At 42.8% G+C, this 17901-nt stretch overlaps 1 protein-coding gene across 1 annotated transcript in view; it reads left to right on the top strand.

Annotated features, from left to right (window-relative positions):
- The first annotated feature begins 2018 nt into the window (after window positions 1-2018).
- SH3BGR (SH3 domain binding glutamate rich protein) overlaps window positions 2019-17901 on the top strand; it is a 29831-nt gene continuing 13948 nt past the window's right edge. Inside the window, exons 1-3 of the mRNA XM_034071048.1 lie at window positions 2019-2107; window positions 10992-11177; window positions 16790-16870. Of these exons, the coding sequence (XP_033926939.1) occupies window positions 2063-2107; window positions 10992-11177; window positions 16790-16870 (312 nt within the window). The 5' untranslated portion in view covers window positions 2019-2062. The remainder of the gene's footprint in view (window positions 2108-10991; window positions 11178-16789; window positions 16871-17901) is intronic.

The following is a 17901-nucleotide window of genomic DNA, read 5'->3' as shown; positions in this document are numbered from 1 at the left end:
TTGTGTGTAGCATGTTGTGTTGTGTGAAGATGTGTGGTGTGGTGCAGCGTGGTGAATGTCCTGAGAGCGCGCATGCTAAACACAACAGACTCCAACTCACCCTGTGGGGTTTACACAGAACATTTCTACCATGAAAAGAGGGAAAAAATCCCATGAGAATGGGATGAAAGAGAATGCACCATCCCTGGCAGTGTTCAAGACCAGGTTGGATGGGACCTGCCGAGCCCTGCGTGGGCAGAGGCTTTGGCTATATCCCGTTTTTCCCCTGTGTAGTTCAGTGTCAGCTTCAGGGGTGAAGTCAAATGGGAGAGTGTTAACTGACACTTTGTCTCAGTCCTGACAGTGGACATTTGATCAAGCAAATATTTCCTGTTTTGAGCATTAATTATTAGCATTGCAAAGTTTACCCGTATGTTTCAAAGCCAATGACCACTGCCTCTATTGTTTGGTTGATATATTCCAAGTGGCCAGCCATTTCCATGGAGTTTGCTTGCACACAGAATCTCCTGAAAAACAAGTATGTATAATAACTTCTGGCAATAATTTATGGGTTTGCACTAAGAGGGTCTTGTATATATGTTTTACAGGCAAATACTCCGAAAATACACGATTAAATGAGCCTTTTCTTTTTGCTGGGCCTCCTATTGCTTCTCAAAAGAAGAAAGAAAAGACATATGGTGAGCCGCAGTAAACAGTGCACACCATCTACTGTTACTTTTAGTTTTTGTGAGGTTTTTCAGGATCCCTGTTCCATACATGGCATACTCCCATTTCCAGCTTCACATAAAGGTTTACTTTCAAGAACATATTTCCTATTGAGCATTTGGCCCTACCTAATCCTGGAAAGAAAGTATTCTATTCTATTTTAAGTTTTTCTCCAGACTGGACGCTGCTATATTCAGTTTAAGCATTTGAAATGTGTGTAAGCACTTTCTAAAACCTAGGCCAGCTTCACCTCTGACACAAGGTCAGCATTACTGAGCCTGGTGACGTGTTGCTGACCTAGAGCAGAGACAAACTTGGCCCTTAAAACCTGAAGGTAATCTGTTACCATTTAACATTCTTAAAATACTTCTCATGCTCAGAGATCTCCTTAAGCAAATACACACAGGCAGCCACTGAACTTTGACCATCTCTGGGGCAGAAGGTAACAACTCAGTGCAAAAAGAGCATCCTGGATCACACAGTAGAATGGTATATTTTTCACCCAGGACCTCATCTTAGCACCTTATGCCCTGGCAATTTTCACTGGTGATTCAAAAAATGAGAAAATGCAGCAATAGGTTCTGGATACACAGAAGCAGCCAAATCATCCTCCTCAGTATTATGAAGTGTAGTGACATGTATTTATTTCAGAGAAGTCCCTGAGCCCTGCAGTGTAAATGATGATCTGAATTCTTTAAAGCTGAGAGCATTTGTAACTGAGGCTTATTTCAATATGATCTCTGCTATAATTACTTCTGCATCTATGCTCCCCTTGCTCCCCCCTTTCTCCTTCCCCTTTTAATATGTAAAATTTGCAGCTACAACTGTGAAGCCTCCTTGCTGTGGTGAGGGAGAGGGCACAAGCCATTTCATGCAGGAGGTAGCTGTGACAGTGCCCAATGCAACATTAAATGTTAAACCCAGTAGCTTTGTGATCGCCCCCAGCACTAAGTTGCCTGCTCCCTCTCCCTTCTCCCTTCTCACTTGTCCCTTCCCCCTCTCCCAAATATTTCTCCAGCCCTGTCTCATTGGTGCTCTACTTTGCTTTGCCTTTTTTGGACTGCCACCCTGTCAATCTAATGCAATAAGGCCAGGGGCAGGTGCAAACCTCTTGCTATGGCTCCTCTTACTAACCAATCCTCTATCGGTCCCTCACCCCAAAATACCTAAGAGCCAATAGGGTGAGAAAACCCAGGACCTGGGGGAGAGGCCAAAGCTGCTGGATTGTTGGGGGGGCATCCATTTAGGGCTCAGGTTAGTCCAGGAGCTGCTGAACGAACGCTTGGATTCCTCTTGGGGCTGTGGTGACTTGTGGATAGCGGGCGTGCTCTGCTGATCCGTTTCCCTCACTGTCAACATGGTGATCAAAGTCTTTGTAGCCACGTCTTCAGGGTCTACAGCGGTAGGTGTCTCATTTTTAATATACTCCTCTTTCTGCTGGGATCAGGTTGGTAAATTAGCCTAGAATATCCCAGGACAGCCTGAGTTTGCCTGTGAGAAAATAACACTGGATTTCTTCTAGTCCACACTGGCCACCTTGATCTTGAAAGCTACTCAAGATGTAGAGAATTCCTGTTAATGCAGGATCACTTGCATGCAAGGTTTTACTACAGTTATAACATTTGCATAAAAATTATCAAACAGATTTACTTCTGTTTGAAAAAGTATACACAATATCTATTCACTGAAGAAGGGAAAAGTGAGTATTTTATTTGCACAAAAGCTAAGGTAGATTGTTTGCAGTAGAAATTAATGTATTTCTTTTTAAAAGAGACTTTAGGACACTGAGCCTCCAAAATGGGAACTCTGGCTAAGACAGAACTCGGAGGCAGAGTAAGCTGAATGAAGATATGCAGAAAAAAAATGTTCCTTCCTTTCCCTAGGTTGGTTGGTTGTTTGGGTTTTCTGGTTAGGGTATTTTCTGGTATTTTGAGTTTTTTTTCCCTTGTGGGTTTTTTGTGCATGTGTCTTGAGATGCTATACTGATGATTTTTAGTATTGAGATATACTGCTGTAGCTGTCAGCATAGTGTATCAACTGAAAGGAAGGGCATGTGAATAGTAGGGAGGTTGGAAGCCTGTGGGAGGTGGGAACCAGGAAAGGACTGTTTCCTTTTATATCCAGTTCCCAGATGAGCTCAGATTGCAGCTTTCCTTTGGCAGTCACTCACTCCCAGTGACATGGCTAAACAAACAGGCTGGTGCTTGCTCACAGCTGTAACTACATCTCTGTCTGACACCAGCTCCGCGTCTTTAAGAAGCTTCCAGAGTAGAACAGCTCCAAAATCCACATCCTGTTCATGGGGCCATCACCTCTGGAAAATGAACTGGGGGTCATGCACTACAATTCAAACTGGAATTACTGAGGAATTTTGCAGTTCTCTCATCAGCTTATCTCATCAGCCTATCGCTAAGCCTGATGCTCTAAATTTATTACTGACATTTTAGCATTCCTCTTTTAATAAGAAACCTCAGATGCAAGGGCAAAAGGGGGACTGCAGGTTTGGTAATTTGTAATGTAGCAGTTAATGCTCAAGTAGCTTTATAGATTGCCCTACACTGTGCTTTGCTCCTCTTTGGTCTCCTGGTTTTTTTTGTCTCCTTTGGTTGACCAAGGAAGAGTTGGTAAGGATACTCCTTTATCACTCATCCATTTTCTGGGGAAAGTTGTGACCATGACTGAAATCGCACTAGTGACATTCTGTATGTGTGTGTTGAGGCCACCACTGTCTTGTGTGTCTCAGGCACGAAGTGTTGCCACTCTGGCCATAGGACTGGGGCTGTAGTCAACAAGGCAATTGTACAAATGCTATGATTCAACAGTGATATTCAGAGATCACTTATGCAATTAAAACTAAGCATATCACATATTTAGCACTAGCTGAACTGAGATCTTTCCCCTGCTATACACATTCCTTGTAAATTCTCCCAGCTAGTAGCTTTAAGTCCTCTCCTCTTGGACTTCAGTGAAGGGCTGGGTGGGTATGCTCCACTGAACACTGAGTAACATGCAAGCTTTATCCAGCCATTTTGAGCTGTCAAGCATTGCTACTGTGGTGTACTACTCCTAAGAAAGATAGCTAATGTCAGTGAACTATAAAGATTTTAAGCTTATTAATGCCAGTCTCCCCTGTAAGTTAGCAGCCCACAAAAGCTGTTAGTGATATCCCAGACATACATTAGAAGGAAGGGTATGGCATCTTTGCATGGCAATATATTTCTGTATTTCCTCCTTTCTGGTGTATTGTGTGTAGCTGTAGCAATCTCAGAAGACAGAATGTGTTCATATTACTGATACATAATTTCAATGCCAAGTAAAAACAATGTTCAGCTGGAGTAGTTTTGCAGATTTGCTGATTAAAATTGAAGGTATCCTTTCAACGAACCTTTAATGAGTTTGGTATATATGAAATAAAACTCATTCATGCAAGGATCCAGCATGAACATCAATATATCACTAAAATCTTATTAAAAACAAATTTTGTATCAGCCTTGTACAGCTTTTCCTAAGAATTAATTTAATCCCTAAAGAGCTTAAATTGGAAGACTAAATTGTCCTACTAGCACTGGTGCTTTCTTCAATGTGGCTGATCTCCATTAAATGTGTGGTGTTCATTTTGAATTTCAAACTAAGATGGGTTCAGCCTCTGATGATTTACACCAGAGAATATTTGGTAAAGAATGAAAACCATCTCTATTCTATGTACCACACAATCATACTACTAATTGCAACTGGTTATCATGCTAATAAGTACTTTTAAAAAGTGAATGCAGTGGAATACACAGTAACATCCTGGTGCTCTGGATCAGATGCTTGAATGATATAATTCACTGTGGCTCTAGAGCAGATCTGAAGTCTTTATTTTTCCCCTCACTGATTCATAAATGAATTTTAAACCACTTCATCTTTATTATCTTTCTGCTCCAAGCTTAGCTGGTATTGAACTATTCATTAAGGCAAGCAGAAGTGGAAATGCATATAGTGCTAAAACGTACTAAATTCTTGGCTTTAAGCAAACAGTAAAAAAATAAATCTAGCTACAGAGGTGTTTAGAAATCTGTAATATCCTGCAAGATTCTACGGTACCATGAATCATAGGAGAAAAGGGGAGATGTGTCTTACACAGAGGAAGTCTTCCAAAGTCTTGCTTACTGCTGCTTATGGTTAGGGCACCTCTAAAGTCCTTATATTCCCAGTGGTTTTGGTAACACTGTATGAATGTCAAATCTGTAGGTCTCAGGACTGAGAAAAATGCAGACTAAATCATGTCCTCTACAATGAAGGATAGGTTTGTCATCTGTGGCTGTGAATCTAGCCATAGAGAAAGAGCTTGAACTGCAAATAGAGTTCAAGTCAAATCAGAGGTAAGAATGTGATCAATAATTATCAGGAGTAGGTTGTCCATGCAGTAGCAGAACCAGAAGCTGAAGCAATTCTGCTTACCAACATTAATGTCCGTCTTGCTCTAAGTTGTTGACTGTACCACTTGATTCTGTGACCAGCTGGTCAGTGTGAATGCTCAGGGTCGTAAGGATATAGATGATAATATTTAATTACTCATCTGATATTATCTGTAGCTCTTACACTTTAGCTAGATTATATTTATTCAGAACTGTTTTAAGGGACTAGCAGCTAGGGAGGTGGAACTCAGGCTTTGCTGAAGGGGAAAATTACATTGTAAGAGAATCTCTTGCTCACTACCACTTTACAGGGAATCTGTGCCCAAGTAGTGTGAATTCTTGCCATGCCATCAGACATAAGTGAGGGCACAAACAAGCTCCTCTAATCTCATATCTTCTGGGAAAACCTTTGCATGTCCCCTGTGTCGTTATGCCCTGGAAGACTTCTCTCTCTCAATACTGTTTGCTGGAGAGATTCTTTTGGTTGTCCAGCTACTTGGTGCCAGCTACAGTCGAGTCTTGCTTTATGGTTTCATACTCAGAATGTGTCCCAAGTCTTTTACTCTGCCTAAACCTTAATAATTTTAACTGTTAAGGCATAGTACACTTCTGTCATAGTTTGTTGCTGTTCTCATAAACATCTTGCCTTTTCCTTATGCAGGCATAATTTTATTTTTCCTCAGCATTCATTTTTCACACAACCCTGTCCTAACTTTTGCTTTCAGTACTGGTGCCTCTACAGTACTAGTTTGAGCCTCCTTTGTGTTATGAGCCTCAAGCTGAAGAAATATTGTTTATCCAGGTTTCGTTCTAAAAGTTATAGCTACAGTCATAAGCAAGGGAGCACAGAATCTATAGCTCAGTTTCCATTATCTCCTCAGAGGCTCTATCTGTCCCAGGCACTAGCCATTCCAGGAGCCATATCTACTGTGTCCAAAGAGACAAGCTGACGCTGAAATTGCTGCTGACAGCATTTGAGTACACTGGCTTTCAGAGCATATGATGAAAATCTTAGGACTGGCTCATGCAGATTTTATTAATCATTTATGCAAATATTATCCTGCCACTTCCTGCAATTAAGTGTCTCTCAAGCAATCCTTTCTGCCCCCTGAATGTGTTCTGCAAGTAGCTGTGCAGCTCAATAGCCATTAGGAAAATTATCTGTTTACAAAGTGAAAATAAAAATATAAATAAGCACCTTTGAGATCTGTCAACTGTATGGCTTTTGAACACTTTGGATGAGTGTTCCCATTCAAAGTGATGCACTTTTTCAAGATCACCAAAAACCTCTGTTGCTACCATAAAAATGTACAGCATTTCATGTTATTTTTTGTAATCAAGCATAGATGTATAGACAGATACTTCCTTATTTAAGCAAATAAAAAGTTTAATCCTTAATAATGAAAATTCATACTTCCAATGTAATATGCTATCATTCTACTTCAGCTTTAAGGTTTATTAAATTATAAAAATACACAGTCCAGGAATTATTTTCATTGTCTGTCTCAGACTGATTTACACTAGCTTGGTGTCACTTTAAATTCAGTTGTTCGTATGTCTGGCTTGTGAAGGTGCAGTTTCAAATCAAACGATGGTTCGTATGTAAAACTTACTTTGATACATCATTCTAACTACCGTTTATATAGGACACTATCTTGCTGCATGGAATAGCATAACTAGGAGGAGAAGACAGTCATGTCTTGAGTGTGATTGTGCTAGACAGGAATTTAGTTGTCTGTGACTGAAGAGCACCTTGAGAGAATTTGGACAGATCAGTGCAAACAGTGCTTGCTTCATATGCTGCAGTACTTGTAGGGCTAAAGTTTGGCCTTGCAGGTCCTAGATGAGACAGATAATCATAGAATCGTTAAGGTTTGAAAGGACCTTTAAAACACCAAGTTCCAACCCCCCTGCCATGAGCAGGGACACCTCACACTGTACCATGTTACACAAGACTCCATCCACCCTGGCCTTGAGCACCGCCAGGGATGGAGCATTCACAACTTTCTTGGGCAACCTGTTCCAGTACCTCACTACCCTCACAGTAAATAACTTCTTACTTATATCCAAACTAAGCTTCCACTGTTTAACTTTGAACCCATTACCCCTTGTCCTTTCACTACAGTCCCTAATGAAGAGTCCCTCCCCAGCATCCTTGTAGGTCCCCTTCAGGTACTGCAAGACTGCTATGAGGTCTCCACACAGCCTTCTCTTCTCCGGGCTGTTACTTAGCTGAGGGTTTTAAAACTGTTCTACAACTGGGTCAGTTACTTGTTTTTCCCGAGTGTTGCAAGGAAAAGCTGCTCAATCCACATGGCTTAAACCAAACTGGGATCAAAACACTTTATTGAGCTATCAAGAACATGGAATTAGGCAGCAGTCAGTGAAATGTTGTATTCAAGTAGTAATACAAATGGTAAACCCCAAAATTAGCCATATGAATGTAAATAAACACACACAAATATCTATAGACATCCTGTGTAACAAACACAGAAGAGATTTCTTCAATTCTTCTTCTTTCCAAGAAGAAGACCTCACCATAAGCAGCTCAGTAGCAAATGCTACTTGGTGTATTGATAAGGAATGATGAGGAAATCCTGTATGCTCTCTACATTTCTGCAAAGTTCATGCAGAGGGAACCAAAACCCCTTTCCTTTCCTTTCACCTTTGGGATTGCCGCAGTCAAACAACCGTACATGGTATAAAAGTCTTTACTGACACATCTGAACACAGAGATTGATTTACAGGGACATCAAGCAGCAGTGCCATGTGTGGCCACCATGGGCAGGACTTCCCCTGGGCCTCCAGGGCACAGGCACTGCCTCAGGGCCAGCACCCCAAAGGCCTTTCTCCAAGGGATGCTGGGAGAAGGGGCAGCAGCAGGGCTGCAGTGGGCAGGGCTGTGGGGTTCCCACCACCACCGTGTCATAGTGCCACTACCCACCAACACAGCATCACAATGCCCTGGGGCAGTATAAGGCAGTATCATCCCGTGTCCCACTGCCAGAATGCCCGGCTTTGTCACCAGGACAGAGCTGGCAGCCTGAAGGCATCCAAGAGGAAGTCCTTGAGGCACTGGTGGAATTACTTGGAGGGGCAGAGGCAGGAAGACTGCCCGAAGCTGAGTGAGGTTCTCTGCTGCAGTTCCAGCTGCTGGAGGGGCCACACTCACAGCTCATCTGATGGATGGAAATCCTGCTTCAGTTTTTGGGGAGCTTGCTGCCCTCATCTTCTGGGGAGATAGCGGCAGTAGCCATAAGAAATAGGATCCACAGAAGGCCCAGTGCCCTCCCCCAGTGCTTTGGAGCTCCAACTGCCAGGCACAGGAAGGATTCAACCCCGTGTTGATCAGGCCAGCGGCATTTTGTTGTTCCTGGGAGCCCCTCAGATGGCTCCGGGTGGAGGCAGAAGCAGAACCAGTGTCCCCTCAGAGGCATAACCAGCCCGTGGACCAGGAGCCGGTCTTGCTCACATGCTCAGGGAGTAGCCGATCGCCAGTGCTGGGGTCAGGAAGGAATTTTCCCCCGGGGCAGATTGGCACCGGTCCCCGGGGGTTTTTTGCCTTCCTCTGAGCACTGAGCATGACCACTTGTCAGGGCTCCTCTGGTCCTGGTGCTCTGGGTTATGGCCTGGTGCTCATGCACCACGAAGGTGGCCCCTCGTGTCCTGCAGCTGGGGGGGGAAGGCTTTTTTGCCCCCAGGCTGGACTAGCAAGTGTCCCCGGGGTTTTTTGCCTCCTCCGCAGCCGAGCACAGCCCCTTCATGGGGCTCCTTTGGGCTACTGTGGCCCAGAGGCAGCGACTCGTGCTCCACGCAGGTGCCCTCGTGCCCCGCATCCGGGGGGAGGCAGCGCTCAGCACTCCCAGGGTGGCCCCAGCCTGGCCCCGGGACTTGCTGCTGTTCTCTGTAGCACTGAGCACCACCCGAGTCAGGTCTGCCCTGGCCCTTTCTGGCCGGGTTCTTGCACTCCTCTTGCACCACCGCGGCACCGCTCCTGCCCCGGCTTTCCTTTGTCAGGCTGCAAGGGATGCATCAGCCTGCTGCTGGCTACGCATGTGCATTGTGTTAATGCTTGTGAGCATCAGCTCTGAGGGATTTAGAACAAGAACATATAATCTAAACTAAACTAGACTAAAATTAACTAAACTAAGCTAAACTAAAATAAATAACTTTATTTATAAATAAATAAAATACACTTTCCACTTGTAACCCGATTTGTGTCTTTGAAAGTGCTGAAAACCCCATGACTTCCTAATGTCTCCTCTGAACTTCCCTGGGCACAGCTCTGAACCATTCCCACGTTCTACCAATGGATCCCAGGGAGAAGAGATCAGCAACTCCCTCTTCATTTCCCCTCCTTGTCAAGAGCTGTAGAGAGCAATGAGGTCACCCCTCAGCCTCCTTTTCTCCGAACCAGACAATCCCAGTGTCCTCAGCCGCTCCCCACAGGACACTTCTTCCAGCCCTGTCCCCATCTTTGTTGTCCTCCTGGATGCATTCAAGGACCTTCATGTTCTTAAATGGTGTGACCTAGAACTGCACCCAGTACTCAAGGCGAGCCTGTACTATCACTGATTACAGCTGGACAATCGCCTCTTCCTCCTTCTTTTGTTCCTAGCTCCCAGCTCCTTGGGTTACTGTTCTCCTCCTTTTCTGTAAGCGCTATGGTGGACGCTTGCGGCCCCTGCACAGTTCGGGCCTGGAGCAAGCAGCCCAGCTCCTTCTCAGCTCCCCTGACACCTTTCAGCTACTGACAGTGCCCCGCAGCTCAGCCCCTGCTGCAGGAAGGCCTCCAACAGGGCACCGAGTGCAGCCCTGCCCATGGCGCACCCTCCCCTCACGACTCCAGTGCAGGCACTTTCTGCCCCCCGAGCTCCCCGCTGCAGCCTCCCCTCCCATCGGCTCTGTCTGGTGCTGGCGCTGCCACCGCCGGGGCAGCCGGAGCAGGGCTCCCACAGCAGAGCTCCCAGAACGGGCCCTGCCCTCACCCGAGCGCTCGCTCCCTGGGCCGCGTTCTCCCCGCTCAGGGCGGGGCCAGGAGGGACGGCCCCGCCCCCTGTGAGTCCCTGCTCGCCTCAGCGGAGCTGCGGCTCCCGGGCAAGGCCTGGCGGGGTTCGAGGCTCCCTCGGTGGCTCTTGCCGCTCGGAGCTGAGGCTCCTGCACGAGGCGTTTCCCCTCGCTCTGGTGCTGAAGGCTCCTCTCTGGATCCGCTCACCTCGGGAAATGAGTGTATACGTATACAAAATGGGAAATTCTTTAAACGTTGCTTAGGAGTAGCATCCCTTTAGGAGAGAAGCATAGTGAGTATTGGATCTTCAGGGTAAAAGGATAGGTTATAAGCTTGATGCTTAGCACAGGAGTTAAACAGTACTGGGTTTTCATTGAGCTTTCACTCATACTTAATTATGCCTACTATTAAAGAACAGGTACAAAGAGAAGTATGTGGCTCACAGAAAGCTAAATGTCATACATAATGAGTAGGAAAAAGGAGAGTGTTACATATTGAGAATATCTACATTCTCAGGCCTTTACTGACTTCAGGCAGGATTATGTTAGGTATCTGTACACCACACTCACAGGTCTGGGAACAGAGTAGGAGGCTTCCTGCTGAGCCTCGTTTCTTAAATGAAAATATCATTGCTTCCAGGGAGGAAAGAGAGAAGCTGGTGTGGTGGGAGAAGAGGAAGTAATAGGAAAATAGCAATGCTCTGGGTGCTGAGCAGCAGTGTGAAATATCAGCTTCAAAAAGTTTGGGGGCTACTGTAGTAGTGGATCCAACTTGACATATTTGCATTAGTTCTTCTTGTAACAGCAATTTCTTTTAGGAAAAAAACCCCCCAGCTTCTTTTTAAAGAAGGAATTCTGTTTTTCCTCTTTCCTAACCAGATCAAAAAGAAACAACAAGAAGTAGTGGGCTTTTTAGAAGCCAACAAGATTGATTTTCAGCAAATGGACATAGCAGGTGATGAAGACAACAGGAAATGGATGAGAGAGAATGTCCCTGGTGAAAAAAAGCCTCAAAATGGAATTCCCCTCCCTCCACAGATCTTCAATGAGGAGCAGTACTGTGGGGTAAGAAGCTGTTTGGAAATTTAAATACCTTCAGAAAGTCTTCTTTCACAGAAAGGCGCTCTTTTCGATTAGTAGGAAGTGTCAAACAAACTGCTTAAGGCAGTTTGAGATTCACTTTCAAAGAATAATTATTCAAAAGAAATTTTCAGGAACAGAAAAGCAATGAAATAGAAGACTATTCTTTTTGAAAAGAAAAATATACATGGAGGGAAAATTGACTAGAGAAACTCTGCTTAACAGAGTGTATGGATTATCCTCTGGAGACCCAGAGCCTATGCAGGGGACAGAGCCCACTGCAAAGCATGGTGTTTGCTGTCTCTGAGGAGCTCTGTATTTTTCTGTCACATTCTCCTGCCTCCTGCTGTATAGCTTACTCAGTTGTCCTGCTATTGGCTTTCTGCCTGAACTCTCGCTCATGATGACCAAAGGTGCTACTGCTTAGGTGAGGCTATGGCTTCTTCACACAGTATATCAGGATAACCAAATGTAGACTATGAGGACAGCTCGGCTGCTCTTCTAGTAGTAAATGCTCCATAATCTGGTTGGAGAATACCAAACTACTCAAGACTAGTGGGATTTATAGCAAGGCTGATCTGCTATCTCTGGCTTTAAGTTAATTTTTTTGCTTCTTGAACTTTCATTTTACATGGGGAGAGTTGATATATCGTTTGTTTGGCACAGACTCATCTGGACTGCTAGGAAGTCAGTTAGATGTCTGAGATACCAGGGGCTGTGAACAGGAATCTTTCTTTTCCATTATATTATATAAATAAGTAGGAATTATAGTTGACTGGAATAGTTCTAATATGTTTGAATTATTGAAATTATGTTGATTATTCAACATCCAACGCTTTGTAACAGACATTGTAATGCTCATCAGATGCTTTTATATTTTCATATATGCTTGTAAAAGGTTACTTCTCTTGAGAGAGTTTGTTCAAAGTGGTGATAGATGATACTGTTCCAGCATGAATATTACGATTGTGAATCAAGAGAGATATCTGAGACAGCTGTTTTCTCATAGTCTGGATGGAAATGCACAGCCTGCAAAGTACTGTGATATGATTGTTGAAATGAACTTGCAAAGTACTCTGAAACGCAGATCACATAGTGAGCCCAGTTTTAAGTTACTCCACAAATCCAGTGTGAACTACTGCAAAGGTTGTTTTGAGAGAGAAGGGATTTACATGCCACTGAGTTTTCAGAATTAATTTCAGTGCTCTCAGAGCGAAAGATAGTATGAATAATGGAGTGCAACCATTTCCTCATTTTCTCATAGGAATCTTAAAAGAGCACTTGGTAGGTTAGAGTTCATGTTCATTTTAATATCTAATCTACATAAATAAAAAATATAATTTGATACATCTTACTGTGAATTTTACAGCAGCCAATGTTGCAATAAATATTTCTGATATTCCCTGGAGATATTATATAGTGAATTAAAGAGTAATTGCCTTACAAAGTGTTGCAGCTGGTCAGTCTTGACAATAAATTATTAATATACAGATTTTATTCCATGTATGAAGCTAGCTCAGGAAGCCAAATAACCTACATGTTGGAATCAATTCAAGCTTAAGAAAGAGTCCTTTGCAAAGACACCTCCATGTGGAAAGAGGTCCAGAAAGCAGTTGCAGCTATTGAATGAAAAACTACATCAAATTTACAGTTAGTCTAGAAGTCTCCAGAATTCCCATGTACACAGCTTTCAAAGCTCACCCCCAGTGAGTACATAACAATTTATAGCATCGTTATTTCCAAATAAATAAATAAGGTAAGGAGATCCATATCAGTACATGAGCCTCATCCTTCTCCTAGGGAAAAGTTCCTTAAGGGAGCTGCACAGTGTGAAGTGGGATTACGTGGTGAGGGGCTGGCAGATTGATGCAAAATTCCTTAAACTGACGCTATGCCTTCTGCAACATGTCTACAGTATAAAGCTGGGATTTGCATTCTGCTTCTTTTCAGAACCTGTGCGTGTCCAATAGAAATCTAGAATTGTTTTATGCTGTTTAATGTTTAAATGATGTATCTTAATTCTTCCCCTGTGCCTCTCATCCTTTGTCCTCAGCCAGTTTATTAAAGATAGGGCTGAGAACTGCAAAGGCCTGTCTGAGTCAGGGATACCAGTCCAGTATCTTGAATTCATGAAAGTCCCTTAGTCCTGTGCTAACCTGCTTTTCTGCCAGTAACATGATAGTATCTGCATCTTTTGGCCAACCCTGAAGAGCTGCTTCACTTCCTAAGTTGTACTGAAAATGGAGGTTTCTTACAGATTCATGGAAATACACCACCTGTAAGCAGCTTTTCCTTGAGGTCAGAGAAGCTTAAGACTGTCTTATAAAATAGCTTGAATCTTATTTTTCTTTCATGTCTTTGGTACTGTCACTTGAAGAAACAGATTAGAAATGGATTAATTTTGTATGCCTTGCTGTAGCATAAATTTCAAGTATCCATTCTGAGCCATCATTGTTGGCAATTATGTTCTTATTTGATTTTTTTCTTAAGTTGTTTTTTTTCTCATGTCTAGACAGGCGTCTGCATCTGTGTCACTTTCTAAATATATTGAGCACTCTGTTGCTCTTGTCTTTGTTTTTGCTTAACAAAAAACCCTAGAAAATTAGGAAAGAAATGGAATGGTTTTCTCTGCAAGCTGTAATCTCTGCTTTTCTCTGTAAACTGCAGTCTGCAGAATATAAAATACCCATGTACATACTTTTTAAAAGAATCTCTGAATTATTAGGTAAGACTTTTGCTTCATATACCTGCTAAAGTAAAATATATGGAAATCATAGGTCCTATGGAGGTCTGTGGTCCAGCCCTATGCTTAAAGCAGGCATAGCTTTAAGGTTAGCTTATGTTGCTGGGGACTTTTCCCATTGATTTTCAAAAGGCTCTGAGGATGGTGTTTCCATGCCCTCTCTGTTTTTTGTGACCTGGCGCAGTACCACTTATATGGGGAAGAACTTTCCACTGATGTCTAGTTTTGCTATTCTGCTGTCTGTCATTTCCACAGTGGTTATACAGAATTGGTAGTGTAGAGTGTATATGTGCATATGCGCTCATATCATAAGCAAAAACTCATGGAGTATTACTTTTCTTTTAAATACATTTCACTGTATTTTTTGAAGACTAGTTCCAAAGACAAATGACACCACTGTCCTCTGCCTAGACCATTCACGTCTTCTCAAACAGGTATAATTTTGTTGTTTACCTGAAAAAAATTGTTACTGCTCATTTTTTCTTACTGCCTGCTTGGTAACAGTTATCTTTTGTCATTCAGTGAAATAAAATATTAAGTTCACTTCATGGCTTTTCCTCGTTACAGTCTTTGTTTCCCAGCTATTGACATATTGTGCTGTAGTTTGCTAGGCTGTTTTGTGAGTATGTGGTATGCAGGAGAACACAAGCTTCCTGTGTTTCGTATGGCCTGTCAAAAGCCCATGTCAAATTTTAGCCCTTTGAATTGCATAAAATCCTTGTGGTTTTGTTTGCTATATTGATCCTGAGTTCGTGGGTCAGACTTGAGACATTGTGTTTCTTAAATACTTATGGCAGACGTGGGTTAGGTAAGAAGGAGAAACCCAGAGCAACATGAAAACAGCAAAGAGGTGATGTGAGAAGTGGGTGGCCTGGAGCAGCAGCATGCAGTCTGCCTAGGCAGGGCAAAATGTGCTCTGGGGCCTCTCCCACACTGGACAGTTCCCACCGCCTATAGCCAGGTACATGTGAAAGCTGATCTGTCCCTTAGATAAATCAGCAAAATGGCCTGCCATTTATCCTGACTGTTAAGCTATGTTACCTCTTCCAAACTGGACTGAAATGTCATGGCTTCCAGTCGTGCTGACATTACACTGACTTCTAAACCATCACTCCAGCCTTTCCCTAGGATTACCCATGGTCAATAATTTATTTTCTGGAAATACTAAAACAGTCCAGTAAGACAACTCAGATCCTAACCCAGCTTTACAAATAAGTCTCAAGGGTGAGACAGCACCTTATTATTTACAAGCTTCTATTTCTGGAGTTATTTTGGATGAGTGGAAGAATGGGCGAGAGAGGGAGGTCAAGGCAGTTGTCTAGGACCCAGTGGACATGTCCTCTGCACAATGCAGAGCTGCTGTGTGATTGTGGGCCAGTAATTTATAACCAGAGTTTCTGCTGAGATCTTAAGTATATGTTGATTTTTACCTGTGTAAGATCACAGAATCATAGAATGGTTTGGGTTGGAAGGGGCTTTAAAGATCATTTGGTTTCAACCCCCCTGCCATGGGCAGGGACACCTTCCACTAGACAAGGTTGCAAAAAGCCTCTACAACCTGGTCTTGAACACTTCAGAGATGGCATGTGAACAAGTTCTCTGGGCAACCTGTACCAATCCCCCTATCCACCACCTTCAGAGTGAAGAATATTTTCCTAATATCTAATCTAATTCTACTCTCTTTCCACTTGAAGGCATTTGCCCTTGTCCTGTCACTACATGTCCTTGTAAAAAGTCCTCTCCAGACTTTTTTTTGGCCCTTCAGGCATTGGAAGGCTGCTATGAGGTCTTCCCAGAGCCTTCTCGAGAACAGCCCAGCTCTCTCAGCCTGTCTCCGTAGCAGAGATGCTCCAGCCCTCTGATCACTTTCATGGTCTCCTCTGGACTTGTTCCCATGGTTCCACCTCCCTCTTGTGCTGGGAGCACCAGAGCTGGATACAGTACTGCAGGTGGGGTCTCATGAGAGCAGAGTACAGGGGGAGGCCCACCTCCCTTGACCTGCTGGTCACACATGTGATGTGAGTCATGTACTTGTCAGTAACAAACTAGTGATAGCAGAGCTTCCTTAATTGATAGGAAAGTTGTACAGGTGAATACTGTAAAGACCATGCAAGTTCTAGGTGGTAGGATAGAAGCCATCTCGAAAGATTTTTCAGTTATATTAATATATATAATGTATTCAGTTACATATTTCAGTTATAATATTCATTTACATATAATATATACCTAATGTATATATATATATGAAGAGAAAATAGAGCATTTAATGTTATTTAGCTTCAGTTCACATGTGGACAAGACATTTTGGTTGGTACATATATGTCAGAAGGACCAACACAATCCTTTGCTAAGTTTGTCTGAAAAGTAACTGCATTTTCTAACCAGAGTGACTTTCTCTAAAATAAAATTTCCTCATTATCATTATCATTGTGCTATTATGTTGACAGTTGCCTTTCATATGACATAAAGCTGCCCAGGCTCCTGAGGGCTTGTTTTGTGTTCTTTCCCACTGCAAGTTTTATTTTAACATTTAAATGGTAATAGCTTTGCTTTGGTGTGTACAGCTGAGGCACATTAAAATGAAATGCTTAATTTTATCTGATTCTGACATAGATGTGATATAATTAAAGTGTAAATCTCTGGAGAGACTTGCCCATTGTTCATTTTGCCAGACAGTATGAAACTCCCTTTATCTGAGTTTTCTTCCTGGGGCTTAGATAATGCAGGTGCATGTACAAATGCATAGTCATTCTCATCAATATAAGAAAGATTTGCCTGGGCTATTCTTTTCCTCCTGTGCTTTTTGTTTGATTTTTGTTACCAATTCTCTGTTGTTTGTTCATTCCTTTTTTAGGATTTTGAATCCTTTTTCTCTGCTAAAGAAGAAAATATTATTTATTCATTCCTGGGTCTTGCTCCTCCTCCAGGCACAAAGGTATGAGCTACTGTACTTCCAGGGGGGGCATTTATTTGATTTTAATAAAAGATGAAGGGAGGCAGTGACTCAGCATGTCAAATAAGGGGCAGTGACAAAACATTACATAGATGCTTGTCCAGCAAAATGTTCTTAAGGGGGAAAAAAGGAAGTGGTTGGTTCAGTAAATACTAGAAAATACTTCTCTGTTCCCTTCTTTCACTGCAGACTTGTTACCATGCCTCCAGCTGATGATTTTTTTTGGTAGATGTTGTTTACACAAAGCAGTATTTTATCATGTTTAGATTTTAAATTATGCAGAATTTCCTAGTGCATTTTATAGGTTGAATTAATTACATGACACCTTCACTTCCCCCAGATTGCATCAAGCCTTGAACAAACAGGGTTTGTGTAGCCCACCAACAGAGGGGCTGGGGTGTGGACCCAGCCCATCCTCTGTGTGTACACACAGACTGGCATTATGGGGTGCGCTCTCTCTGCCTTGAGGAGATAAAGTCTATTTCTAATTAGAAGTTTGATAACTGAGAGCATTACACCTGTCTTATCCTGAGATCATGTTAGATCATAATAAAATGTCACCATCTTTAACGTGGGTGGTTCAACAAAAGAAATGAATCAAGAGAGTGATGAGCCAGAGTGACAGAACTCTGCTGCATTGCTGTGACCTGGCTGAAGAACTGCCCTGGTGCATAAGATCTGCTTTCTGGTCCAACTCTGCTGCCAACTGTGTAGCAACTGAGTGAGACTCTGTTATACATATCTCTGGTTTTCCTCTTCTGTAAAGGTAAAGATAAAAAGGAGGCTCATCTTTAAAAGCTAGAGATGATGAGATACCCAGGGGAGAGCCACAGTTGCTATGAATGTCTTTGACACAGAGTCTCTGTGTGATAGAGACCAAGTGATTTAAACTTTCTGCTTTAGCTGTGCCATCTCCCACCAAGGGAAATAAAAATTACTCGCCTACCTCACAAGAGTCTGTGAGAATTCATTTAATTAACATCCACAAAGCCATGAAAGGCTTAAAGAACTGC

This window comes from Melopsittacus undulatus, chromosome 2 (genome assembly GCF_012275295.1).
Source record: "Melopsittacus undulatus isolate bMelUnd1 chromosome 2, bMelUnd1.mat.Z, whole genome shotgun sequence".
NCBI lineage: Eukaryota > Metazoa > Chordata > Aves > Psittaciformes > Psittaculidae > Melopsittacus > Melopsittacus undulatus.
The sequence above is the reverse complement of the archived record's forward strand: the minus strand, read 5'-3'. Positions and strand labels throughout refer to the sequence as shown.